Consider the following 26,799-nt stretch of genomic DNA (forward strand, 5'->3'; position numbering starts at 1 on the left):
GCGACACGCGACTGTGGGGCCTTTCCGCTGCAGAAATGACGATGTTTCGTGCACCTGGGCAGTGACAGTCCCGTTAGTTACCATTCGCATGCACCAAATGGCTGGGGAAACAGCCCAGACTGCCGATATCCTATAGTACTTTTTAGCCATCGGCTTTGAAACGCATGTGAATCAAACAGGTTTTTTAATACCTTTATTACCCGCACATCCGATCGTGAAGTTTCTGTGTGTCTAACATATCCGTCCACTCGTTCAAGGATACATATGAACACTGTCCGTTGACGTTCGCGACAGTATTCTTGGAGGACAAAATTTATATCATAGGCATTGACAGAGAGTCCTATCTCATGCAACAAGATTGCTACTCTCGAAACACCTGATCGCGAACCAGGTCTCGTCTTACTACCTGAGAACCTTGCCGACTCTTCTCCGACGACATGGTCAAGTTGAATAACATCTTCACTTGGCGCAATGGCGAGCATCAGCACGATGAGGCCTCGCTCTTGCTACCACGGCATCATCGTGAACGTGAGATAGTCTCTGCGATCCCCGCCAAGGATGTAACTTTGACCGCCATCCGACTCAAGTATCAGCTCGAAGCGGTTATTCCTTGTGAGCTCCCTGAGGAGCGCATCGTGAAACCTCACAGCGACATCATCACGCCCGCTGTGATCAAAACAGCAAAATCAGCGGGGAAAGTTACCGGCTCCTCCGATGACCACGGCGCATGTGTCGTTTACTGCCTGCTTATTGTCAAGCACTGGTTCAAGATTCAGGCGCAAAAGGAACTATGGGACGCTGACCTCCATGAGTTGCGCGCTGTTGCGTGCGAAATGCTCGCTAAGCACATCATCGAGGACGAGGACGACACCGAGTATCTCATGCGGGAATTGCTTCTGAAACGCTATAGCATCCTCGTCGACGGTCAGCCGACGAAGCCGGCCAATGCGATAGAAAAGGCCGTCGATCTGCATGCAGTCCGCGTGATTGGCAGCTCGGGTTATCAAAAGTGTATTGCGCACCTCTGGCGGGGATGGCTTGTCCAGAGCGAAGATGATCCGAGTCGGTTCGTCGACTACAAATCGAAGACCGATACGCGATACTGGACGCATTTTGATCCTGACCGTATGAGGGTCCCACAGTATCAAAACGCCGTTCAGGTGCTCATATCGATCGCATACCTTGCTCTGTACACGGGCGCTATTAACACCATCAATCCGACAGGAGACTTGGACGTGATTGAAGGTCTTCTCTACATCTTCACCTTGGGATACATCTGCGACGAGGCCATCAAGTTCTTCAAGATCGGTCGGTTTTACTTTGGCTTTTGGAACATTTTCAACAGCACTCTCTACGCCATGCTTTCTGTCTCATTCGTCACTCGCATGATTGCTCTTGCGCACGATATCGACTCTGAAACCCGCCATAAATACAACGAACTAAGCTACAACTTTCTCGCCGTTGGTGCGCCCATGTTCTGGGCCCGACTGTTGCTCTATCTGGATGGTTACCGCTTCTTCGGCGCCATGCTGGTCGTTCTCAAAGTCATGATGAAAGAATCTCTCATCTTCTTCGCGCTGCTGTTCGTGGTCCTGGTCGGATTCTTCCAAGCCTTCATCGGTCTCGATCAAGTCGACGAAAACGTCGATGCCACCTCCTTCATCATCTCTCAGATGATCAATGCCATCATGGGCAGTCCTGAATTTGGTGACGACTGGGACCGCTTCGCCCCGCCCTTTGGAATCATTCTCTACTACATCTACAACTTTGTGATCATCGTCATTCTCCTCAACGTGTTGGTCGCCTTGTACAACTCTGCTTACGAGGACATCACTGATAACGCCATTGACGAATACCTTGCGCTCTTCGCCGCCAAGACGATGCAATTCGTCCGGGCTCCTGACGAGAATGTCTTCATCCCGCCATTCAATCTCATTGAGATCTTCGGCCTCGTCCTCCCGTTTGAATGGTGGATGTCTCGTGCGCGATACGAACTTCTCAACGACCTCGTCATGGGAGTCATCTACAGTCCACTTCTACTCGTGACAGCATACTTGGAAGTCCGCACCGCGCGCAAGGTCAAGTTCAACCGCAAGCGAAAGGAGGCGGATGACGACGTGATTGAGGTCTGGGAGCAGCTGGCGGACGATCTGGACGTGGAAGGTTCTGGCTGGGGCAAGCGGGTCGAGGGCACTTCGCCGAATGTCGTCGGTGATGCCGCGTTAGTGGAGTTAAAGGCTTTGAGAGATGAAATGAAGCAGTTGAAAGAAATGATCAAGTCAGGGTTGCCGCAGGGCACTGCTGTGGAGGAAGCGGGGGCTGCTTCTTCGTCATCAGCGTCGAAGAAGCAAAAGAAGCAGCAGTTGAAGGAGGGTGATACAACAGAGGGTGACGACACGAAGGATGCTGCCAGCGCTTCGTAGGCCATTATCATCACGTTTACTCGTCTTTGTCTCCACATCCGCTATTCTAGAACCTATTCAATGAACCTACATAAAACATTGATTATTGACTCGATACACAAATGCCTATCTATGCTTGAATGAATGTTTGTCCCAAATCTCGCGAGATAGCCTGTCTTCTAGAAGCAAAACAAAATGCGACTCCTTTGTTCCCTCCTTTATCTTCCTGGTCTTACGGAGTCGGAACAACCTGGCTGTTTCTGCAATACGACCTAGATTGCGTCACCCGGACGGGGACAATCCTAAAATGTCAAGATGAAGTTGGTCCTCCGCGAGGAGTTGAGGACTGCAGCAAGAAGCCATGTCTACTAGAGCATACCTGCACAATCTGCCGAACATTCAGCCATGATTGTGTTCTACCTCGCGACATGAGAAATGGTACAGCAGTCTTAGAAAAACCGCCATCGCGTGTTGTGCATTGAGCGCAGCACACCGGCAATGCGGAGGATAAAGACAGCCGCCTGGTGGTATGATCTGCTGATCGCGTAAAGACCATTCAGATTTAGGGGCAACGCCTGGCTGATCAAGCGATGGGAAGCGGTCCTTGGAAGTCTTCAGAGAAGATCGCGCTTGCCGAGACATCGTGGTTCAAGTTTTCAGGGTGGGACAAAGCTGGCGACCTCATTCGAAATTTCTTTCCACTTTGGGCGTCCAGCAACAAAGATTTCGTATCTAAACACTGCTCGATAACACAATTTCAACCTATACAGGTGCACAACACAAATTATTCAAGTGTTACAAGATCGCTGCTCATAAAGAAGTGCCCGATCGAGAGAGAAGTTTACAGTGGCACAAGATTCAACGTCCGGACACGGCGATCGTGGGTGCCATTCAAATACAGACAAGGAGAATATTTCGAATTACTTCAATCAGAGGAGGAATATATAAAGGTGACCACTGAAGGCCTCGATAAGAGCAGTTGAGAAATAATATCTACAAGTGAACAGAGAGCAACTTCAAATATGGCATCGTCAACCTCTTCCTGCAAAGTCGTCCTGGCTTCCTCAATCGCAAAAGCTCTTACCAATCAAGTTCGAGATGAGATCGCGTCCTTGCCGCGACCACCACACCTCCATGGTTTTCTCGCCAATCAAGATCCTGCCGCTCGTATGTATGCGGATTGGACAGCCAAAACATGCAAGGAGCAGTGAGCATCGCCCTCCCATCAGTCTTTGCTTTTTTTTTTCTTCCAGCTTTGCATTGTGTCGTGGCACTCGCAGCTGATTCCAACAATCATCTTTTGCTCGCAGCGGCGTCGAATTCACCCTTCGCGAATTTGATCGAGAAGACCTCGAAGACGGACTACAGAATGCCAACCATGACGACTCCATCGATGGCATGATCGTCTACTACCCTGTCTTCGACTCTCGCCGAGACCAGACGCTGCAGTGGACCGTCAGCATGTATAAAGACGTTGAAGGCCTCTCTCCGCAGCTTATCAGCAATATGTACCAGAACATCCGCTTCCTCGATGTCCCGACCAACACGCAGAAATCCCTCTTGCCGTGCACACCCCTAGCGATCGTCAAGATCCTGGAACATCTCCAAATCTACAACACATTTCTCGATTACGGTAAGCGTTTGTTCGGCAAACGTATCACTGTCATCAACCGCAGCGAGGTCGTCGGCCGACCACTGGCAGCTCTGCTCGCCAACGACGGTGCAGAGGTGTACAGCGTGGATGTCACGGGTGTGCAACAATTCAGCCGTGGCTCCGGACTCAAGAAACAAAAGCACGAATCGCGCGAACTGGAAGGATGGACATTAGAGCAATGTCTTCCCTTGAGCGAGGTCGTCATCAGTGGTGTGCCTGGTGATAAATTTAAAGTTCCCACATACTTGATTCGTGAAGGGGCTGTTTGCATCAACTTTTCCACTGAAAAGGTAGGTCGCTCGGAATTTCTCATATGCATAGTTTGTCGTTCGTGGAAAGTTTATTGACGAGTTGGATTTCGTCACAACTGTATACTGACTGCCTTATTGTGCAGAACTTCACGCCGGATGTCAAGGACAAGGCGTCCATCTTTGTGCCAGCCATTGGCAAGATGACAATTGTGGTACTCATCCGCAATTTGATTCAATTGGCAAGAGCGCATGACGCTCGTCGCGAGAGGGAATCCCGATCGCTTTAGAGAACATTTCGCCATGAAAATCTCGTCAATGTCAAAGATAGTTGGGCGTTGTCAGCAGTGTCCGGACGTGATACTACTTCAGAAGTAGAGAACAGCCAATCGGATCTTCATAATTCTGGGCATGAGCGATCTAAGAATGGCATAGGATATCAGGCGAGAACACAAATGTGATGATACATGAGAATCAAAATCTGTCTTGCTTGCAGTCTTCGTAATGTACTACCGCATACTTAGGTCTTCATGGTCGATTCTCTCTCTCGGGAATGGAGTGATCGTCTCCGCATCGTGGTCCGTGCCGATGTCAATTACATAATCACGTACGGGCCCCGGGGGCGACGCGAGAATTTCTGGATATCTTCGAAATGGTAATTCCAGGCGTGATCACTTACATGCATTGACTCTATTCATCTCTTACCATTCCACTCATCAAAATTTCGCTCTTCACGAATTTGCAACAGCACTCCTTACTGCAATCGATTATCTGAAATCATCTCCACGGGGTGTTTCGGTCCATCATGTACGTTTGCGCATCATTTTCCTTCCGCTCGAGAAAATCACGGGAAACCTTCATTGATTGCTAACCATCAGCACAGGTTTGCTCTTCGTTGCGCCACTTCGCGCGCTTTTGCACACCCCAGCAAACAGCTTGCTACAATTCGTAATCCTTCGCGTGCCATCATCTCACAGATCTCTAAACCTACTCTCCAACGATCATTCTATCAAGCAAGATGGCTTGCGGAGGAGCGGAGAGTCGGAGCTGCAGACGGCGAATCACCGACCAGTCCTCTGTCCTCTGAAGAGATGTCAGGAAACATCAGAGAAGAGAGCGTTGCTTCATCACAGGTAACGGGAGGAGTGCAAGGTGCGCTTCGCAGCGCCGCCGCTACAGTGGGAGATTCGCTATCTGCCGTATCGGATGCCATCACTTCAAGCCCTAGAAGATCCGGAGGACATTCGCAGTTCACCGAAGGGAGGACAATCTACATCGGCAACCTGTCATTCGACGCCAAAGATGCGGATCTTGAAGCGGAATTTTCCCGATTCGGAAGCATCACTTCAGCGAGACTGGCCGCTGATCCCTCAGGTCAATTGCGTGGATTTGGATTCGTCGAGTTCTCAACTCCCGAGGAGGCAACCGCGGCCATCGAAGGTGCCGATCAGAGACAATTCTTGGGCAGACGGATGAATGTGCAATTGCACGTACCCAAGGTTCGCCCGGGTCAGGTCGGAGGCAACCGCGGCCGCGCGCCTTCTTCGAATGGGCCTAGCAAGACTTTGTTCATTGGTAACATGCCGTTCCAGATGAGCGACAAGGATTTGAATGGTGAGGATTACCTTTGCATATCTCTGCTTCAAAGTCATTCCTGACTGACACACTCTACTACAGATCTCTTCCGTGAAGTCAGCAACGTCAAAGACATTCGTGTCGCGATTGATCGACGCAGCGGACAGCCTCGTGGCTTTGCGCACGCTGATTTCTTTGACGAGGAGAGCGCCGCAGCAGCCAAGGAGATTCTTCAACAGAAAAGTGTCTACGGCCGCAACCTTCGGGTCGACTTCACCGAGAACTCGAATCGCCGCCGTAACAACCCCGACGAGTAAATCGCGACAGGCCGCGGTCCAGAATGAATGCAAATCCGATTGAGTTTGACAGTTCGAAAGGGCATTGTATGAGATGAAAAGGACAAGGATATGCACTTCATCGTCGGCACAACAAGCAGTGCCGGCATGAACGCCAGACAGTCGACAAATTCGACTGATCGTGTGTGTCAAAAAGCGGAGGAGATGTTTTGTACATGTATCTTGGTTGTCAGCCCACGACCTTCAGAGTGCAAAGCCACTTTTTTGTTGTATTAGTAAACTATGATCGTCATTTCAACTGTATTATTCGCCTCTATGAAACGAAGAGCAATCGTGAGGGATCCATAGAAAGAGGACATCCCTACTCCATCGACTGGGCATTATTTCAACATGGACACAGTGAAGAGATCTGTATACATTGACTCGAAAGGCACGTGACAGTTATAGCGACCCTGAACGGAATTGTTGGTGTTTTGCGGGGCCGAGGTGGTCTAATGAATCGTGCCGCGCAATTTGGCCGGCATCGTGAAGACAGCGGAGGGAGCCTCATTAATAATCCTCATCCGCTGATCCATTAATTGTTGCACACCACTCTCGTCTTTCACTCAAAGTGACGCGCACCCGTTTATGAACACGACAGTAATTCACAGTATTCCTGAAGCACTTAAGACTCTCGACTTCGGCGATTGCGACATCTCCTAACCGGGCATCTTGAATTGTCCCCGACTGTTCGCTTGCCACCCCGCCTGTCAGAGATCCCACCTTCACGTTCGCAGCGTACCACTTCCACAACAATGTCTTTCCTCGGCGGTCCAGAGTGTAGCACTGCCGCCAATCCTCTGGCACAATTCTCCAAGCAGACATCTACCGACACCTCCCTTCAGCGTGATCGTCTGACCTCTCGCCAAAACCTCAACCCAGCTGGCTTCCGCAGCGGACAGCAACTACCCGAAGATGCCGCCTTTCAGGAATTCGCACAGCAGCAAGGTCCCGCTCGTTTGGGAGATATGCTGCCGAACGAGGCATTCCATCTCGAACAGCTGAGGCGGGAAGCGGAGCACATTGAACGGGCAGGCAGCAGAGGATCAGGTGGCGGGTGGGCGAGCGAGTTCTCGCAACAGGGACCACAATTCGCTGGCGATCAATTCGGCCCTCAGCAATTCAATGGCAGCGCAGGATTCAGTCCGCAAGATTTTGCCAGCTTCCGCCAGTCGCAGATGTCACCTGCTGCACAGCAACGGACGCAAAGCCCGGCGGCGTTTCAGCAGAGCATGTATCAACGACCATCGATGTATGGCGGTGGATTCGGCATGCAGCGGCCGATGATGTTCCAATCTGCTTTCGCCCAGCAGCAGCAGCCGGAGCAGCAGTACGAAGGCAAGGGCAAGGGTCGGGTGCAGGAGTTGAGCGATACCGATTGGGAGAAGCAGTTTGAGGAATTGTCGACGGTGGAAAAGGATGCGCATTTGGAACAATTAGATCGCGATGCGCAAGAAGCAATTGAGAGGGAGTTGAATCAGACAGACAGGTAAGTGTCATTCTTCGTAAGAGGCTGGAACGAACCTTTGAGGCCGCTGGCTGCAATATGATAAGGTGCTGACTTGACTAGCAGAGACATGTTCGCCAATGACGAGCTAGCGGACTCATTAGGCGATGAGTATGACCAGTGGAAAGACTTTGACGGCCTCAACCACAACTTTGATGGTCTAGGAGCTGAACTGGACAATGCGCCCAATTTGGGCACGTATATGTTCGAGGAGAACAATATCTTCATGGATGTTCCCAATGCGTTTGAGGAAGGTCAGAAGATTATGCGAGAGGGTGGAAACCTCAGTCTCGCTGCGCTGGCTTTTGAGGCTGCTGTGCAAAAGGACAAAGATTTTGTTGAGGCCTGGGTCGCCCTTGGACAAGCACAAGCTCAGAATGAAAAGGAATCGCCAGCAATCCGCGCTCTCGAACGGGCGTTGGATATCGATCCCAACAGTCTCGAAGCTCTCATGGGTCTCGCAGTTTCATACACTAACGAAGGATACGACACGCTCGCCTATCGCACCCTCGAACGCTGGGTCGGCGTTAAGTATCCCCAACTCGGCGTGCCTGCCCGTGGTACAGAAGCAGGCCCTGACCCGGAAGAAATGGGCTTCACCGACCGACATCAACTTCACGAAAAGGTCACCAACTACTTCCTTCGCGCAGCCCAACTCAATCCCTCCGGCGGCGCCGTCGACGTCGATGTCCAAGTCGGACTCGGTGTCCTCTTCTACGGCAGCGAGGACTACGACAAAGCTGTCGACTGCTTCACCGCCGCGCTCAACAGCCACGCTCACGGCGCTATGAAGCGCGAAGGCGAGGAGCACCTCCTGTGGAACCGTCTCGGCGCCACTCTCGCCAATTCCGCTCGCTCGGAAGAGGCCATCGAGGCGTACTCGCGCGCTCTCGAGCTCCGACCCAACTTCGTCCGCGCCCGTTACAACCTCGGCGTGTCATGCATCAACCTTGGCGTTCTCGACCAGGCCGCCGCGCACCTGCTGGGCGCGCTGTCCATGCACAAAGTATTGGAGCAGGAAGGCCGGGCAAAGGCGGCGGAATTGCTGGGCGGAGGGCCCACTGGTGAAGGCGCGGACGCCCGCGCAGTGGAGCACCTGCTACAGGCGAACCAGAGCACGAATCTGTACGATACCCTGCGGAGAGTGTTCACCAACATGGACAGGCGGGATCTTTCGACCATGGTCGGACCGGACATGGACCTCGATGCGATGAGGAAGGAGTTTGACTTTTAAAAGCATCTGTACCTAGACAGATGTGTGGGAATGATCAGGACGTCTATTGAGAGCGAAAAATCGACGGAATAGTGCGGAAAATATGTTTCAACAGAAAACAGGGTTACGGGGCAGTTGTCGACAGTGGGTATTGGAGGGCGCAGTACAATGGGCGGGCATGGTAGAGAGGGAGGCATTTCTGGCGCGTATGTCGCTGCTGTAGACCATCTCCATGTCCTGGTTAGGGATGTTTGTTCTTGGAAAATCGTAGACAAGGAAAGAATTTTATTTCCCATCTTGCCGTGGGTCCTCCATTCTTCCTGCAATGTCGAATTGAAACTGCTGCATATTGGCGCAGCTCCTTCTCTTTCAATGGGATGAAAATGGCAAGAGGAAGAGTAGAGGCAGATCAACGGTGACCGGCTGATCGATCTCTGCTGCCATTGTCAAACCTTCTCCTGTGACAAATCATATCCATTCACACGACCATCAAGCAGTTCGTACCGAGGTAGCCCTTTCCGTCTCGGAATGCGACCCGTCTCGCCACGACGTCCTGATCACCTTTGGTGGAACAACCTTTGACATGATCTGAGCAATTTCTCGACTCCGGGAATCAACGCTTCATTCACCGTTTGCGGGCAAGGATAAATGCACAATTTCTCTCCGGGAGGAGAAGGTCAAGAACTAGTACGTATCCCTTTCTCCTGTGCGCAGAAAATGAAAGAAGTCTTAATTATTGCGCTGTCATCATGTACATTGAAGATTTGATTTGCTTAGAATGCGTTTGGGGGGGAAAGTTTCAGCTAAGAACCTCCCTCCCGCTGGTGCTCGCTCCCATGACATCGTTTCTCCGGTCCCCTCGCTGTTGACGCCGTCTATGAAAATTGATGATGATCCAAGTTTCCCATGCCCCCATGCTGCTATCGCTTCCCTGGGTTTTCGCGCACGAAAAAAACAAATCACAATAGAAAAGAAATGAGATCAAAATGAAGCAGAAAGGGCGGCGCTGGGGTTTTCGCCTTTCCTGATTTTCCAAACGCCGACAATGGGATAAAGGTGTAATTGACAAAGAAAAAAGAGGATTAAGTGTAGGGTGTCGATAGACCACATGTCGTTTTGTTGCGGGGCAAGCAGGATTAATGCTTGGTGCTATAGGACAAGGCGCGTCGTGCCCATCTGAGACGCGCCTTGTTGCTTCGACAGACTTGACGACAGGTTTTGCTGACGAAAATATGTAATTCAGATCGATGAGTTCCTTTCTGAAGGTTCTCCGACCTCGACCCATTCCGCATTGAGTTTGTCTTGGAGATATAGGGACATAGGAGGAATCAAAGCCGAATCCTTAGACCTTGACGGCTTCAACAGCGGGAAGAGCAGGCTGCTCGAATTGAATCACATCAACTCCCGGCTCGACGTTAAGCGTCCGCTTTGGCTGATCTGATTCGGCGTCGCGTGAAGCATCGCGCTCCCGCTCCTGTGTTTGCTCCTTGAAATGCGAAGGCGGGCGTGAATTCGACAAGGAAGATTCCGTTGGCGCCGTGCTCACTGTCGAGGCGCTACGCTTGGACGCATCTGTTGGAGCCTCGGAAGTGGTCGATTCGATGAAGGATGCGCTGCTTGATTCTGACTGCATCGGTGGCGGGAGCTGCACGGCTATGGATGCTGCTGTACCGGATTCTGCAGTTTCTGTGGGCTTGACCTCGCCCGAGGTCGGTTCTTGCTGCTCGAAAAGGGTCGAGTAGACTCGCGAAGGCGATTGGCCAGCTGGCGAGTGGCGTCGAGAGGGTGTTCTGATCGTCGTTGCTGCCGTTGTGGGACGTCGGAGGTAAAGTCCATCATCATCACTTTCATGTTCTTCGTCAAACACCGGTTCGAGGATGTGCTCATTGCGTAACCGCGATGGCGCCGTAAGTCGCAATTCTCCGTGGTAACCATACATACTGCCGCTTCCTGGTCGTGAAACGGGTGACAACGTCTCAGAGCTTGCGCGTCCTTTGCCTTTGTCCATTGGGGCGGGGTTTTTGGTGACGTTCAAACTGCTTACGCTTGCTCGGCGCTTGTCTGGAATACCCTGGTGGTTAAAATATGATTGCTGATTTCCGTTGATGTCGCTGGTATGTACGGTCCGTGGCGGTGCATAATTGTGGTGGTTTGTTGACCAGCCTCTGCTGTGGTAGCTCGAGGAGGAACTCTTTCGGCGGTGTGGTGGTCGGTCAAGCTCGGAAAGACTCACGGAGCTCATGACTTGATCGAAATTTTCCCACATTGGTCGCTGGTGAGGAGAGTCCGAGCCTATTTGAAAATCTTGTAATGACCGGGGTGTTGAAGATCCTGCCTCGCCGCGCCATGAATTGATATTGGAGAGATTGGCGGAAGATGATGAGCCACTTGGACCATGATGGCTGTAGGATGTCTTGATGCTGCCGGGTGTAGAGGTGCCGCTTCGACTGCCGGAGAGTCCAATAGGTGCGCTGACATTGCGTGGCATCAGATGAGGGCGTACAGAGCGGATACTCCGCGAGGATGAATCTGTAGGCATGAACCCAATGTCGGAACAAGCACTTTGGTGCCGAACGCTTTGCGGTCGACCGTTTTGGTCAGGCCTGTCAGCGATGGGGACGGACATGAGCATGTCTCTTTGCGCATAACGTGGGACATATGACTTTCGCTCTGGAGGTGGAGGTGTAGCCTTTTTGCCATTGGCCGACGATCGAGGCCTGAGCTTGTGCGAGAACCAAGATCGTAATCCTCTCGAGGTGGGTTCGTTTGGTTTTGCAACTTCCGCCATGATGACACGATTTTGCGACAGCTGGCGACGAATACTAATGAGAATGTCGACGAGCAATAGCCGGTGAAACTTGATTAACGTATAGACAATATCTTCGTGATGATAATGCTCGATTTGCGTTTAGATTGCACGAGCGACTGCGAAACGTCCAGGTAGTAGATATCTGAGAATGATGCCAAAGAATTGAGTTGATACGGGCGAAGCAAGCAGCAAAGCGACGCTGGAGTACTGGACCAAAGGGGAAAAAAACAAACAATGCTGTATATGATTAAGTCGAGGCGGTCTCAATATTCACTAGTGATGATGAGAAACACGAATCTTGGGAGTAAAGGTGGTCGCTGCTGTCGTGATGCTGACTGATGTCCATCCACAGCCAGCTGGTGAAGGAGGAAAGCGAGAACAAAGTTGAGAGATATCTGCAGCTCTGCGGCGTAGCGAGGTTGAGTGCGCCGAGAGATGATGGAGGGTGAGATTTGACAGTGGACGTGTCAAGTGGAAGTGGTGGAACGCGGTACATGTACTAGGGACATGGTTGATTGATGTTTTGCTGCTGCTGCTCGGTGTATGTAGTAGGAGTGGTGGTGGTGTTATCGTCCAGTCAAAAGAGCGAGAAGCAAGAAAGATGATGACGGCGCCGCTGGAGGAGGTGGTGGTGGTGCTGCTGCTGCTGCCGACGACGACGACGATGATGCTGACCGTGTAAGCCACCGACCTAGAACCGACAAAGAAAGACCGGAAGTAGATTCCGCTAAGGATGAATGGCCGATTCCCGAAGCAGGAGGGGGGAGGAGGGAGGGAAGAGAAGGGGAGACGAGGCGGTGGTCAACAACAAGCGCGCGGAGTGAAAAGACCAAAGTAGTAGTGAAAGCGTGTAGTAGTAGCAGTGGTGGTGGTGGTGGTGGTGGTAGTAGTGGTAATAGTAGTACTGTGTATGTAGTGGCCAGCCGCCGGGGAGAGAGAGCGAGCGAGAGAAGGAGAGGTTGAGGTCGAGATCGAGAAAGAGGGAGTGTGCATGTACTGTACAATCCACTCGACTCCACTGTGATCTGCGTCTGACTGACTGTGTTCTTCTTCTGATTATTTTACAGCGGAGTCCTGCCGAATGCTGACGACGCTGCAGCATGCGCTATTGATGAGGATGATCGTCGCGTAGTAATAATAGAATTAGCACGGTGGAGACCTTGCTTGCATCCCTTCTTTCTTCCTTTCGAACTGATGACTGTTCCGCCAATGTTCCACCCTTTCTCCATCCATCACTCAGGGCTGAACCTTCTCACCCATCAATACGAACGGGAAAGAGGGACAAGCCCGTTGAAAGTTGCTGTTGACGATGAGATTGGATGGGATTGGTGAGAGTCAGGGAGGGAGGAGTGGACCGGGATGGGCTTGTGCGGACGATACAGCAGCCGACCGATACGACAATGTATCACCACTACTACCACCGGGCCGCTGCATGAATACAGTAGACTCTTTTGCAACATTTCCCTCGTTACGCTGCATCCAATATTGCTCGTTTGTCTAGATCCGATCCAATGAGAATGAATTGCATGTAATATTAAGGATGGATGATGGATTCCACATTCCCTCTACATTCTTTCCCATCTGCCAACTGATGTATGTTCGTCTTCCATTGTCGCCGTATCTCCGCCAGCCAGAGGCTACTCATGTGCGCGCGCAGAGACACATCCAATACATCACCGGCATGTAGACCTAGTCCGCCAACAGAAGATGCGCAGAGAAGAGGAGACGAAGGTTTTTACCGTTGCTTCCGTTTCGCTTGGCACGCCAAGGCTATGTCGTTGGCCATGACTACTGTGTTGAGTTTACCATTACAGCCCACATGTTTAACCATGTTCGGTTTCCATGAGAAACTCTGTTTACAGTATTGCTTCTTCCTTGTGGCTTGATAACGGCGCGCCATTCCTCGGTTCATCCCTCCTACGGAGATTCAAAAGCCGCCATCGTGATGATGCTCAGTGATTCACGATTGAGACCCTGTTTTATCTCCAGGTTCTGTAGAGAGAGGCATGGTGCGATCAATTCAATCGACCTGAAGCACGTCTGGCCTGTTCCGCTCATGTACAGCACATCCTCGACGCGGCGGAGATAAATTCCTTCCCTCCCGGCAGTCATCCTTCTGAGCGATCGTATTCGTCGGATGTCGGATCTGAACGAGGTCAGTTTGATGGTGGGCAGGGCGTCGTCGGCTATCTGCAAGTCGTGCCTAGCTCGGGCTTATCATCATCATCCTTGCGTCGGGATGGCTTTTGAGGCTTGCGAAACGGGGGTGCATAAGGCACCGGCCCATGAAATGGACAACCTTCCCCCAATGTTGGGTGAACTAGCTCTCGCCTCAAGCCTTCCTGTGCCTGCCACGCCAGCATCTCTGTTTCGTATCGCATGTACTCTGCACCCACATATCCCCATTGTTCCATAGGGATCTTTGAGGCGCATGTCGCCGGGCCAATCGGCGCAATGCAATGAATGTCACTGTTAATCGATGAGGAAATATCCTCAACAGATTCGAGAATGGAGTACAGTACTACATTGCCTGAGCCAGCAACCAGAACACAGCCATGGAGAAAACTCAACACAGCGACTGCACTGTCATCGTCGTGCATGGTATGCGAATCGATAAGTCATATCTAACCTACCCACTTTGGGACGAACCCGAGCAAATGGTGGTCATTTCCGACTCATCTCCAGCTAATCATGAACATGATGGTACTGCATAGCTGCTAGTCATCATGCTTTTGATGACGAATATCCACCGCTGCGCTGGGAATTTCCGTCAAGTTCAGCCGAGCTGGTACGTAGTGAGACATTGTGTCTGTCTGACACAGGCGAGATCCTCTCTGTACCACTCATGATGAAATGACTCCACGTCATGTACCGCTTCTATCGCGGCCAAGGAGAGCAGTTGACCTGTTGTCTAGATTTTCTCCCCTTGCGATCTTCCCGGTAGGATCGCACTCCGTCTTGAGTTGGCGCCCGGTGTAACCAGAGTGACGAATAATCTGGAACGTTTGATGATATGAACGGCGCGCGCCTGGTACCTCGCAGCATCCCTCACCGCCAGGACTTTAGCTGAAAACTAGCAGTCCCGAACTTGAGGTTCCTAGGTGTTCGTGCCGGGTTCGATAATGCCAAGTCGAAGGTACATCTTGTCACGATCTTACGGGCGCATCAGAGAATCATCGAGGCTGTATGTGGAAGCCTTGTTGGATCGGAGATGCAGGTGTTTCTGTACTGCGCTGTACCTGCATGCCGTTCCGTTGCCGCCGCCGCCGCCGCTTGAATTACGGGACCAGCGCCGCCCGTTTCCCATCATTACAATAGAACATCCATAGAAACAACAACGAGTAGACTTTTCTGTCACACAACCGTCTCCACGATCGGGATCTGGTATCGCATCGTATCGCCAACCCGGCAACGAAATTTCAAATTCTCCAGAGCGGACGGGTGCCGATGACCAATGGGTCAAGTGAACCACGGGTCGTTAACTGAATCTTGTCACAACGGTTCATTGGATGGCGTCTGTCCAGCTTTCGCTATGCCCTTGGCCTGGTCATTGATGTGACGAGTCCCCTTGTTCGTTCACACTCCGGCAGCGCACGTGTTGCTGCCCGCCTGCCCTGCAATGGTTCACCTGTAGGATAGCTCTCATCTTGGAGATGATCGGCCTGTGTCTATGCCAATTGCGACCCAAGCAACCAACCGCCGCGATTCATATGTCCGGTTATTAGACGGAATCGCGCAACAATCCTTTTCCCTCTCAAGGTTGCGCGCGCGATCAAGCACCGTATAACATCGTCGTCATCGTCGTCGACTGGGTATGACCATGGCGATGAAGGAGAAGCGCCAAGTTCCCGGTGGTAGGCACCTACTAGGTAGCTAGCTAGGCATGGCAGGGCAGGGCACCTACCGGAGCGGATAGGGTTGATGTGCTATAGCATACAAATTTGGCTGTACAATTCATTGCCACGATCGAAACATTGAGGAAAAAGACATCTGCTGCCAGGTCATTCTGCCAGGTCATTCCCTCTAAGGACCTGAGATCAAAAGGGAGCCACTTGGACGTCACCTCGTAGCTAGGCAATTGGTAGATCGTGATCAATTGCTTTGAACGCAGTCATTGCCTAGTCAGGCGTCGAGCAAACACACGTTGAATATTCAAGCACCAGGTTATCGTCGATCGAGCTGACGGCCGTATTCCGGTGTGCTGGTGACGATGACACTGTTTCCTACGTAGCCGCAGGGAAGACCCATGATGTTTCTCCTGAATTGTGCTGGACGGACACTGACGAATGGGCATCGCATGGCAGTACGTACTGTCATCAATGTATCACCTTTCTACAGTATCACATTAAGGCTGTGTCCTCACAGGCCTAACTGGACTTTTGGCAGCAGATGTCTTTTTCCTCAATGTTTCGATCGTGGCAATGAATTGTACAGCCAAATTTGTATGCTATAGCACATCAACCCTATCCGCTCCGGTAGGTGCCCTGCCTATCGCCGGAACTGAACTCTGGTGCTGCTCATTCCCATAGTCGCCTGCCTTGTACGCGTTGTCATCGTGGACATCCTGATCCTAAGCCGAAAACACAAAACACCAAGGTACTGGGCTTGTGAGCATTCATTTTGTGAATCACCATAACAACAGCCGAGACGATCTGCAATACAACGCAGTGCTCACGTCCTCAATTCCCGGAAAGTGGACTTAGTAAAGCGGTTGTCGTGAGTGAAAACTGATCCTCGGTGGATACAAGCACCTAATGGGTTGTCAAATCACGTCCATTGAGGTGAACTTGCTTCGCCTCGGTAGATGTAAGCAATCTCACGACCGGCCTAAATTTTTGCACCGTTCGAATGTCGAACGCTTTCTGGAATCAAACGATTATACTGCGATGGCGCACTCGACATTGCCCGGAAGTGTCAGCACATTTTCTTTCGTGCATGCGTGAGGGAATGTTTCAAGGTTGAGCTCAAATTCCAGTGTCTTTGTCGCCAATGTGTGCAAGTCTAGGTTAATACTCGCGACTGTCTGTGTTGTCGGTCGCATCCTTGCAGCAAGATGTCGCTGCAGTAAAGGTCTGTCTGGGCAGCGGCTGCTACCTCATTGAAGCCGTGAGCGACGCAAATTTCACATGCGGCGCGGGAATAGACGTAGTTGTGCATCATGGATGATCTTCAAAAGGTCATAAATGGAAGCATAACCAAACGAGACGCGTAAATTCGCTTATTGTGACGAGTCTATATTTGATCGCCTGACAGCAACTTCAATTTTGCGCCCAAGCCGATCCGGTAGCGTGAGGCTGCTGACGGTCCCGTCATCCTGACTCCGATTAAAGGCATTCCTGGAAAGGAGTCGCGGATAAACTCGCAGTGAACGCCACAGAAGGCGGCAACTTGCCCCAGTGGGTCACCGAAATCTGGCTCAGAATCGAGATCAAACGCAAAGGGCCACACCCTTGCCCACATCTTCGCATTGCAACCTCACACCCTTGGTCAACTGCAAATGTCGTTCGTCAGCTCGCAATTTGTATCATCTGAAAACAACTTATCGGCAATGATCTGATCTGGCATTCTCGATGTCTGACTGCCCTGCCGCCCATTGGCTCCCTTGATCCACAATTTGGTGCAGCTGTGGCTCTCTGAGCTTACTTGATGCATGAAACCCATCAAACTTTCCAAGGGAACCAGCCCGTGGACAACTGGTTGCGTGAACCAAAGCCCGTTATGGTCAAGGATGTCACATTTGATCGCTTCTCCAATGGTGTGGCGGCGAAGGAGAGTGAGTACAAACCAATAGTTGTGGAAGCTAAGAAAGACATCAACCTCGCCAAACTAGCGATGCTAGCGGCGGGTCTTCGCAACGTTGATGGTCTGTGGCAGAGTACCGACAAAACAAGTACGCATCACCATATTGCTGGTCACAAAGCGGGTAAACCGGCGACGCTCATCGAAGCCATAGAAGAAAAACCCAAGTGTGAGAGGAAAGAGATTGATGGAAATCTGCTCAATGCGTGCTCGGAGTGTTTCAAGCTGAGCAACCCGTGTTCCTGGACGCCAAACGTTAGATCTAGTCGGCCCTGTAGCTCTGCTGCTGCCAACCAAGGAGCGTGCTGAGTGTTTCCATCATAACCCCCAACACAAAAGCATCACAGCGCCTTACTGGACGCCGAGGATGTGCACTTCGCACGCGCAATCGAAACGGCGAGATCGCCGAGAGGAATGGACCCTGGATTCAATGTGCCGAGCGTGAAAGACGAGGAGTACGACGACAAGGAAGCTGATGATCCTAGCCTTTGAAATGACGAGGCTTGAGCTGAGTGGTTGCGCAAATCTCGGAGATTGAAGAGTAGACTTCAATGGGTGAATGTGATTGCTGTGATCAAATAGAATGGGATGCTATGAGTCGTCGAATGAATCTTGAAAGCCTCCGGAGTGGACGAGACGAAGCAATGGCTCGGTGTTATTTGGTTCTTGGTATCGTGACACCATCCTGCTCGTTTTCCTACAAGCTCACGCTATCACAGCGTACCTGAGCATGTCTCAGAATAAATATCATTGATGTGTTGACATATGCTGCTTCCCTTCGTGTTTCGTCACTTTTTCAGACCCGTCATATAGTTGCTCAAAACAAAGATATCAGCATTTTCATACTTCATGGCCGGGAGTGTGAGCCCGAGTATCTTTGTTCGACTGTGGAGTTACTACCGTGTCACGCCCGAGAGACGGTCCGCGCTCGAGACGTCCCGTGATGGTAATGCTGTACGATAAAATGGATCCTCTCCGTTTCATGATCTACCGCGCTATGCACAGGAAAGACTGCGCTTCAGATAGCATTATGGCGTTCCACTGTTCATAGCGGGGATGGCGGAATATAATCGGTGCCAGAAAGATCGAGGGAAATTCTACGCCAGATGTCGAGTCGCGCTGATGACACGTCCAATGGAATTGTGATGTGGCTGTCTCCATTCAATTTGGAAATCATCATGAGGGTCGTGTCTTATTGCAGCGCCATATAAATCTTGCGTGTATGTCATTGCGACGAAACGATTTTTTCTCACTGGAGCATTCTGACATGGATGTCGAACGACGCTGCGCCCGAGATCAACCTGGAAGACCATGATTTTGATGCCATTTCTGTATCGATGTTGGACCAATCTGAATATAGGACGTTCACGCAGTGCGGAAAGTGTGCCGAGTTTGAACGGTCGGCGCTCAAGCTATCGGACGAGGAACTCCGACAGCTCAATTGAAACGACATCATCTGGACGTGCTCCTTTGGTCGCGGGTGAATGACTGGTAATCACTGAAGATCGGTATTTGATGAGTCATCGCGCTGCATGATCCGATTTGAACGATGCATAGAAGATCCAAGAGGGTAATGTGGGGAGATTGATAGTTATGCATATAAGTTGTATAGCAAACCTTAGGCGAATGCACCCTGATGTTGCACCGCTATCACGTATGACGTCTGCCGGCGCTGCTGTTTGCAAGCCGTCGCGAAATGACGCATGTTACGCGACTCTGCAGAACGTTGGGGGAAAAGTTTTCATTCCAAGGTTCTTTTCGATCTGTAAAAGAGATGGACCCCGCTTACAAATTTCAGGGCTTGCTAAATTATCCCCGCGTTCGAATTTCTGAAGCGCTGTCTCACCTTCTAGCAGCAAAAGTCCAAGGCAGATTTTTAGTTCTTGCTACAACCATTTGATCGCCTCCAGAGCTACAGCAAAAAGCTGATGTTGAACGAGAGGGGATTCGAACCCCTGCTACTTCCGTAAGTGGGAATCACAGCGAAGTATTCTTCGCTAAGAAGCCTAAGGCTGCTTGAATCCACCGCCATAACCTGATACCAACTATTAGTCCACCATTATAGATCAGGAAACGATCGGCGCTACTTGCCGCTCGGCCACTCGTCCTTTGACACTCCTTCCAGTGTTGTGGTGAAATTTCATGTGATTCAAGATTCAATATGATACTAAGACTGCAGCAGGACCTTAGTCGAGGAGGCTGAAAGAGGGGTAGGGTGTTCCAAGAGTGAAGGAAATCTCAGGGTCTTGAAGCTGACTTAGGTGGTAGCGCTGACTCACGCGATCATTTAGAGCTTCGGATGGTGCGAGTTCGACGCTGACTCGTTGGGTTATTGCGTTTTGAATTTACTTATCTATGCCTCAAGATGGGGAGTGTCGCAGCGGCCGAAGCCGGACCGAAGACGAGATGACTAACAGCGAGGTGATGTCGGGCTGTTCGGCCGGGACATTGTAGGGCTCAGATGCGCGATCGCCCGGCAACCACGCCGTGCACGCTGAGACGGGCGGAGATTGTCAACGCATACGAATGTAAAAATATCTACCCACCTGGGCGCCTGGGCAGATGGTCATTCTTGCCCCGAACTCAATAATAAGCTCAGGAGTTCAGAGTTGTGCTAAATTGGTGACGATAAAAGTACGGGAATCTTTGCAAACGCTACACCGGACTACACACTGCCCAGCAACTGTTCGGCAAATATTCCGAAGTGGAACATTTAGCAAATAGATGGAATTTGTCTTTGCGTCAAGCAAGCATATGACACATGCATTTCGGGAATGGCGATGAAGAGCTGCGATGAGCACTTTGCCAGCGAGTCGTCGTGCAGTCGCACACCACGTGGTCATGCCTCCATCAGCCAAGCATTTCCAAGCGCGTGCGTTTCACAGATTGCTTGAATTGCTTGATGTGAAAGCCCCCGAGTCTGATGCCAGGCAGAACATTACAAAAGTGTTGACACCATGCGCCGTCGGATACAGTGACAGCCTGGGTTCTACGGTGCCGCATGCGCACGACGCCGAGCTTGTCGACATACATCACATTGGAGGTCCATGGTGAGTTGATTAAACGCATTGACTTTACATACGGAGGTGGCCTTGGAACCTTGGAAGCTGACGTCGACGCCCAGACGATGACTCATCAAAGATATCGCTCGCAGATTAGTCACCAGGCCGCCGGTGTGAGACGACATTCACGTAGTATTGCATGGTCAGAGCTGTCTATTGTTTTCGACCGATTCTGAAGCAAGTAGTAAAGGGAAGGGAAGGGTGAGAGTGTGGGTAAAGGTCGTGAACGAGCCACAGCCTATTTGAATCGTGAGCCTATCCGAGCAACTAATATGTGATGCACGACGATGTCTACAACTACGTCTACTCCAGCATCACGTGTGAAATATGCTCAAGCATGAACAGCCCGTCACAAGAACTTGAGGACACGCCCGTTCTGACGTCTTAAACTACATTTTGATGTATGCATTGATCAGTGGTCAATTCTCGATCATCTCCTCACTAACCAGCCTGAAATCGTTGGAGCAAGGTTGAACCTTTTCCGATCAAGAACACAGCCCTTTACAGCAGACAAAGCCTGCTGGGTCCCAGTTGCCGATTTGCAATGATGATGCAACGAATACCGGCGGAGAACCGGGGGTCAATGCAATACCTTTCACTGGCGGTGCAGTCACGAACCCGCTGCAATTTACGGCAGCATCGTTCATGCTCAAACTTGCCACTCCTTGCACACTCCAAACCAATCATAGCCGACAGTCACACAGATTCCACTGCACAGTCAGTCTCAGCAGCCGGTAGGTTCCAGTTTCAGTACGCAGCGGCATCTGCTCTGAATGACACGGCCTCGGAATTACTCAAGCGGACTCTATCTGGCCTGCGATGTCCAACACCGTATGACGGCCACGACAAAGACACTCCCATCGACACGAAACCGGTCACTCCGATCAGTAATGTAATACTGTCTCGAGGGCACCAGGGCTGCGTTAGATGAAGCTCTGATATATATGAGGTGCACCAACGTACATTCTCGTCCTGGAATGTGTGCCACAGACGCCTGATGCCTTTCCGAATGATTTTCAATGTGTTCAAGCGGTGTCGGTCGCTGGCCTCGTCCTACCTGTGCCGAAAAAGAGCCAGGTCGTAGGAATGGCGACATGGAAGAATACCTGTCCTCCATCTCAGTGCTGTGGAGAGGGTCACCATGTCCCGACCACACCTGCATCAAGGAGTACCGATTGACGTCTTAGCAGTGCGTCCTAAAGTTCTCTATCCATGTGGCGAAACACTGTCACTACATGACACCCAGACGCCATGTGTTGCCAACAGAGTGTAGAAGCACCACGAAGACTGGGCACGGCCTAACAAGATATAAATGAACCTGAAACACAGCATGCCCCTCGAGTGTGAAAAGGCCCGTGTCACATGCTGGTCGCTATGAATGATGTTCGGAATTCACCGGGAAAGGGTTCGTCCTTTCACTTCCCACTGTGATCAAACCTTACCAGCAGATATTGCCATACTCAATGGCTCGATTGAAGAATCAGTACAATCTTGGCGGGATCTTGCAATTTTCTCTTGGCAGTCTGTTTTTTAGCACTTGCTCTGCCAAACACTTGTTTCCTCCCACTTACGCTTTTATTCAATCTGGTCAAGCTCTTCGCCAATCATGGCCAACAAGCGAACTCTCTGGCTCCGAGTTGACTATGGAGCAGCGAATAGGAGCATCTTTGATTTTGTACCGTGCACTGTCAACGAGCAGATAGGGGGCACTTTGTGTCTTCTCGACATACAAGGATCAGAGGGTCGCATGCAGTTTGGCATGAGTCCGTCTGACCGTGATGGAAATTTTCCGTCCGTGGGTACGCAGATCTGGGTTGCGGTCGAGATCATGAATTCCGGGCCACATCCGTGCCCATACTCATCTATTGCGACCTCGTTTACGTGGTCCATCATCGAAGACGTCCGCCAGCTTGGTATCAAGATCTTCTGGCAGGAAGAAAATGGAGCGTGGAGCTTCTACCATGTGACAAGCTCGGGATACTACCCAAACAATGAGGATGTTGACAACATTGCGGCCTTGAGAGCCTTTTTGATGCATGAAGAGTACGAAAACCGACCTGAATGGATGAAATCTCTCGGTCTGGCCCACGTGCGCGTGGTGGAGTTTGACCGCCTCAGCGAGACAGAAAAGATATGACCGTGCACAGAGAAAGTAGTCCACAAGCTTCTTCGTTACGACATCAACATCGCCAGCGCAGCCATGCTTGAAGCAGGCCTGCAGAACATTCCGTCCAAGTGGATGTCGTTCGACAAAGAGCCTACCGAAGCCTACATTGCGAAGCATGGTCAAGAAATTCCCCCTGAGACCATCAAGCACGTCAGAGATCGAAGCAGCTGCGATCGATGCTACTTTCATGCTACCATCCATGGAGAAGATAAGGACTGCCATCGGGCATTTGAGTCGTCTGACACTTGCGGGTCGTGTCACGAACTCGGGCGCCCGTGCTCGTGGACGGCATCATCGGTCCTACTCGGCGACGCCCTTCTGCAGCCGAGAGATGCAATCAACGTGTTGGGAGAATTCCCCTGGTCAGCACAGTCTGCGGCATTCCGTACTGCCTTGCTGCATGCGGACAATGACATGATTAGAGAAGCCACAAAGCCTGTGACACTCCCGCTCGGCATGGATCTGGGTTTCCGCACGGTCAAGCTGTCGTGCGAAGAATTGTCAGGCGACGAGTATAGTTGTGAATGAGCGCCGCTCGATCCAATCAGTTTTATTTTGGCATTGCAAGGAGTGATTGCTCTTATGGAAGCGAGCGTGCCGGTGGCGCTCATGCGAATAGCTTGCTTGAAAATCTGTCTGCGCCGCAGGTATCACTTTGGCCTTTCGCCAGATGTACTTGTTCATTCCGATAGTTTCAATGAAGTTCCATCCAAATCTATCCCGGATTAAGTCCCTGCTTGTGACTCTTGAATAAAGCAAGCATGTTTGACACTACATGAGATACTCTTTCAGTTGCGAACACGTTGATGAGGATGCCATTGAACGGTATGTCATTCCCTCAAGTCCTAAGCTTGTACCAGGGTCATGGTTCGCAGGTTCTAGATACTCCTCATTAGGCGGCACGTCGCACGTTTTCATGCCAACCAACAAAGCACCTCTAATGTCCAAAATCAGATCCATCCTGCCCGCTCTATCTCCTCCCGTTCCCTTGGATGCATCTGCCTTGGCCCGGCATTCGGTTTGGAAGGACTTTTCCTCAATACGAGTCCCTCCCACCACCCAACACCACGCTCCTTCAAGCTCCTTCCGCTCGCCTTGCGAGCCACCACCGCGCGTAGTTCACCTCGACCTCGGTCGAATCGATCACGAAAGCTCTGCGCTGTACTCGGTCGTTGTTCCTGGACTGGCGGAGGGGACGACGCCGATACAGGCTCGTCGGGAGGTTTCTTAACGACGGACGCGCCGTCCCCAAAGCTGATCTGGCGATTTCTAGGAAGGATACTGTTGCCGTCGGCAGTCAAGCCGAGAGTCTGTGGCGCAAACACATGCCGCTGATGAGCCGCCGAAGATGACGCAGAGGAAGTAGCGGACGCCTGCCGCCGGACTGCAGGATTCGTGACAGGAATCCCAGGACGGAGGGAGAGCATAGGCTGAGTATGTGCCGGAGGTACGACATCGGTAGCATGACGGATAATCGAGCTTGTGCTGAAGGGTTTGCGTGGCATTGGTCGAGGGCCGGCGGGGTGATCGCCCAAGTGAATACCCTTTGCAGATAGCGGACGAGCAAGATCGCTTTTCTTCCGTCGCAGTGGCGGCTGTGGTATTGATGTGGTTTTCAATTCGCTCGGTCTCGGTGGTGTCCGATAAGACATCGCGCCAAAGACGCTTAAAGGGGTCCTTTGCTCTGGCGAAGGACTCTGAAGCGTCTGCTTGCTGGAGAGCTTGCGGATGCTGAAGCCTTTTCGCGGCAAGAGTCGTGATGGTTGATTCCTCCGCGGTGACTCATCGAGAACTTGCTGCAAGTTTTGGAGATCGATGCGATGCTCCTTCTGCCTGTCGCGTGACTGTTCTCGTGGGGCTGCAAAAGCTCGACCCGGAGTGTAGGAAGGTCCACGCCGAACCATGTTCGTCTGAGCCGGAGACGACATCGATCTTCTCCGGTTGTTTTGGCTACTGTCTTGCAATCTAGATCGAGATCGCTTGCTCTGTGCCCGCTTCTCTTCAATTGCGGCCGCAACTTGCGCGACCGAGTTTGGAACCACATCCAAAGAAACCATGTGAATGAGGACGATCGGTAGCTGGACCGTCACAAGCTTTGTGGTGGAAATAAAGACCGTCACATTGAGGAAGTATCGCACCTCAAAGTATTTTCCACAACGAACGGTAGCGTGACCACGAGGGAGCTCAAGTTCGCATGTTCTCATGTCTGTAGCGTGCGCATCGACGCCATTCCAGCCTACCGTTCCTGTTTTGAATAGAGACCGTGCGAGAATAGTTCGGTCGTTGCTCTCAAAGATCCTGGCTTGCACTGCGGATTTCTCCATCGTCGCCGCGGCCGCATGCTTATAGCACAGGATGTCGCGTTCGAGAGTGAGTTCCAATTTCTTGATCGGCCTTTGGGTCTTGTTGGAGATATACACGTCTACGAAGATGCTACCGCCACTCACCCATACTTGCCGGTGTAGGCCTGCCGTAACTCGAACGCTTTCAAGTCCATGCAAGCGCGCCATGATAAATTCATCTGCTGCGGTAAGTGGACTCGGTAGTGACGTCAAAGCTTTTTCCGGATCATACGTCGATAGCACCTGAATGTCTTGGGAAGTTCGAACCTTGTAACTCTTTCCAGTGTCGCGAATCATAGCGGTCACTGACAACAAGAAACGAATGCTTGCATGTTTGCTCTGGAACGGCGGAGGTCCAGTTTCCAAGGGAAGACTGATCATGAAGGGTAGCAAGGTCGATGAAGCTGCAAGTGGCCAATACCCGTCACCTGTGGTGATGATATTTGTCGGCTGAACCGTATCAGCCGGCGGAGGATGGTTCGCATCGAGGAGCTCAGTCCCAAGGGCTAAGAATGTGGCCGTACGCCCGTGGGTCACATCTTCGAAGCCCAGCAAGTCAATCGCCATCTCGCCAATATCCAGACTTCGCCTATATTTGCTTCGGTCGTTGCTATCAACAGTGATTGTGACATGGCCCTCGATACTTCCTCCACCCACAAACAACGGGGCCGAAAGTTGTAGTTCTAGCCTGACTCGAGGATGACGATAAGTCGGATATTGGATGATGTCGACAGGATGAGGATGTCTTATCAAGGTCTGCGATGGCACTCGTCTTGCCTCAGCTGAACCATGAGCATCGAGTCTCAATCTCGTCTCTTTGACCGGCGAATAGCTATGGCCATGGTTGGCCACAGAAGGTTTTGGACGAGCTGTGATACCTCGAGCTGGCGCTTGCTGGACCGGCGCGGTGGTACTCCTCGTCTGCGATGTACTCGGTCTACGCGCATGGGCATTTGAGGATGTGCGTTGAGGCACGCTTGAATGCGGGATGCTGTACAGGCTCGACTGCTCTGGGGTGCTACTGTATGATGAGGATCCATTTTCCAGAGCCCTCGGTGCGCTTTTCTGCGATCTGATCGCTGGTGGATCGACGTGAGAGGGCGCAACGGGGGGAAGAGGACGAGTAAACTTTGTCCGCGAGGAAGGAGAGCCGTTTCGTGACTGAAAGGTTCGAGAAGCGGCGTTTCTGGCTGCGATGCTGATGAGGCTGGGTTCGCTGAGCTCTCTGATGTCTGAGAGAGGGCGAACAGTAGCTGAAGTCCATGGTGCAGGTACTGGAGGTTCGAGGTTGAACGGAGTGCGTGGCAGGGATGGCAGCAGACGGACTGTCGGTCCCGGCCGACCTGGATGATCCGCCGCGACTTTTTCCATCTCCTCATGGTTGTGATGGACGGATCCAAGCTCGAATCAAATCACGGAGTATCCCTTTGTGCGCTTCCAAAGATATCCATTGCTGCATACTTTTCCGTTCCCGACCGAAAGGATATTTTGTGCGAGAGGCACCGGCGAGCTTTGGACAGTTGAAGCGAGGTAATCACCACATGGCCATCACACTGTACTTGCCTTTATCTTGCTGCATCTGTAAGTCGCATGTGAGAGATGGATGTCAAGTGCGGCCGAGGAATCACAGGCAGGGGCGTGATAAGAGATGTCAACATCAATAGATGGACTCATTTTTTTCGGATT

The 26,799-nt window shown here is 51.5% G+C and overlaps 10 protein-coding genes across 10 annotated transcripts; 6 read left to right on the top strand and 4 right to left on the bottom strand.

Moving 5' to 3' along the window:
- The first annotated feature begins 203 nt into the window (after window positions 1-203).
- On the top strand, window positions 204-2,571 carry K489DRAFT_379485 (receptor-activated Ca2+-permeable cation channel). Its single transcript, XM_033604661.1, has one exon. It carries the CDS (start codon window positions 438-440, stop codon window positions 2,421-2,423), a length of 1,986 nt encoding a protein of 661 aa, XP_033460532.1. The 5' UTR covers window positions 204-437; the 3' UTR covers window positions 2,424-2,571.
- Window positions 2,572-3,102: 531 nt separating this feature from the next.
- Window positions 3,103-4,819, top strand: K489DRAFT_379486 (uncharacterized protein). The gene is made up of 3 exons (XM_033604662.1): window positions 3,103-3,609; window positions 3,713-4,346; window positions 4,451-4,819. The coding sequence occupies exons 1-3, from the start codon at window positions 3,425-3,427 to the stop codon at window positions 4,592-4,594; spliced, it is 963 nt and encodes a 320-aa protein (XP_033460533.1). The 5' UTR covers window positions 3,103-3,424; the 3' UTR covers window positions 4,595-4,819.
- Window positions 4,820-5,061: 242 nt separating this feature from the next.
- On the top strand, window positions 5,062-6,515 carry K489DRAFT_379489 (RNA-binding domain-containing protein). Its single transcript, XM_033604663.1, has 3 exons — window positions 5,062-5,111; window positions 5,188-5,918; window positions 5,982-6,515. Coding segments are annotated over exons 1-3 (948 nt in total). The 5' UTR covers window positions 5,062-5,109; the 3' UTR covers window positions 6,197-6,515.
- A 1,269-nt stretch (window positions 6,516-7,784) lies between these two features.
- On the top strand, window positions 7,785-9,287 carry K489DRAFT_379490 (TPR-like protein). The gene has a single exon (XM_033604664.1). The coding sequence runs from the start codon at window positions 7,792-7,794 to the stop codon at window positions 8,953-8,955; it is 1,164 nt and encodes a 387-aa protein (XP_033460535.1). The 5' UTR covers window positions 7,785-7,791; the 3' UTR covers window positions 8,956-9,287.
- A 989-nt stretch (window positions 9,288-10,276) lies between these two features.
- Window positions 10,277-11,722, bottom strand: K489DRAFT_369851 (uncharacterized protein; the record flags this gene model as incomplete). The annotated part of the gene is made up of 1 exon (XM_033603084.1): window positions 10,277-11,722. One exon carries the CDS (start codon window positions 11,720-11,722, stop codon window positions 10,277-10,279), a length of 1,446 nt encoding a protein of 481 aa, XP_033460536.1.
- A 632-nt stretch (window positions 11,723-12,354) lies between these two features.
- Window positions 12,355-13,061, bottom strand: K489DRAFT_197536 (uncharacterized protein). Its single transcript, XM_033599581.1, has one exon. It carries the CDS (start codon window positions 12,843-12,845, stop codon window positions 12,471-12,473), a length of 375 nt encoding a protein of 124 aa, XP_033460537.1. The 5' UTR covers window positions 12,846-13,061; the 3' UTR covers window positions 12,355-12,470.
- An 868-nt stretch (window positions 13,062-13,929) lies between these two features.
- K489DRAFT_369852 (uncharacterized protein) lies at window positions 13,930-14,343 on the bottom strand (the record flags this gene model as incomplete). The annotated part of the gene is made up of 1 exon (XM_033603085.1): window positions 13,930-14,343. The coding sequence occupies one exon, from the start codon at window positions 14,341-14,343 to the stop codon at window positions 13,930-13,932; it is 414 nt and encodes a 137-aa protein (XP_033460538.1).
- A 3,046-nt stretch (window positions 14,344-17,389) lies between these two features.
- Window positions 17,390-18,034, top strand: K489DRAFT_369853 (uncharacterized protein; the record flags this gene model as incomplete). The annotated part of the gene is made up of 2 exons (XM_033603086.1): window positions 17,390-17,844; window positions 17,890-18,034. The coding sequence occupies 2 exons, from the start codon at window positions 17,390-17,392 to the stop codon at window positions 18,032-18,034; spliced, it is 600 nt and encodes a 199-aa protein (XP_033460539.1).
- Window positions 18,035-22,210: 4,176 nt separating this feature from the next.
- On the top strand, window positions 22,211-23,299 carry K489DRAFT_369854 (uncharacterized protein; the record flags this gene model as incomplete). Its single annotated transcript, XM_033603087.1, has 2 exons — window positions 22,211-22,693; window positions 22,754-23,299. The coding sequence occupies 2 exons, from the start codon at window positions 22,211-22,213 to the stop codon at window positions 23,297-23,299; spliced, it is 1,029 nt and encodes a 342-aa protein (XP_033460540.1).
- A 191-nt stretch (window positions 23,300-23,490) lies between these two features.
- On the bottom strand, window positions 23,491-26,484 carry K489DRAFT_355560 (uncharacterized protein; the record flags this gene model as incomplete). The annotated part of the gene is made up of 2 exons (XM_033602524.1): window positions 23,491-23,997; window positions 24,223-26,484. The coding sequence occupies 2 exons, from the start codon at window positions 26,482-26,484 to the stop codon at window positions 23,722-23,724; spliced, it is 2,538 nt and encodes an 845-aa protein (XP_033460541.1). The 3' UTR covers window positions 23,491-23,721.
- Between the last annotated feature and the right edge of the window lie 315 nt (window positions 26,485-26,799).

This window comes from Dissoconium aciculare (genome assembly GCF_010015565.1).
Source record: "Dissoconium aciculare CBS 342.82 unplaced genomic scaffold K489scaffold_5, whole genome shotgun sequence".
In the NCBI taxonomy this organism is placed as follows: domain Eukaryota; kingdom Fungi; phylum Ascomycota; class Dothideomycetes; order Mycosphaerellales; family Dissoconiaceae; genus Dissoconium; species Dissoconium aciculare.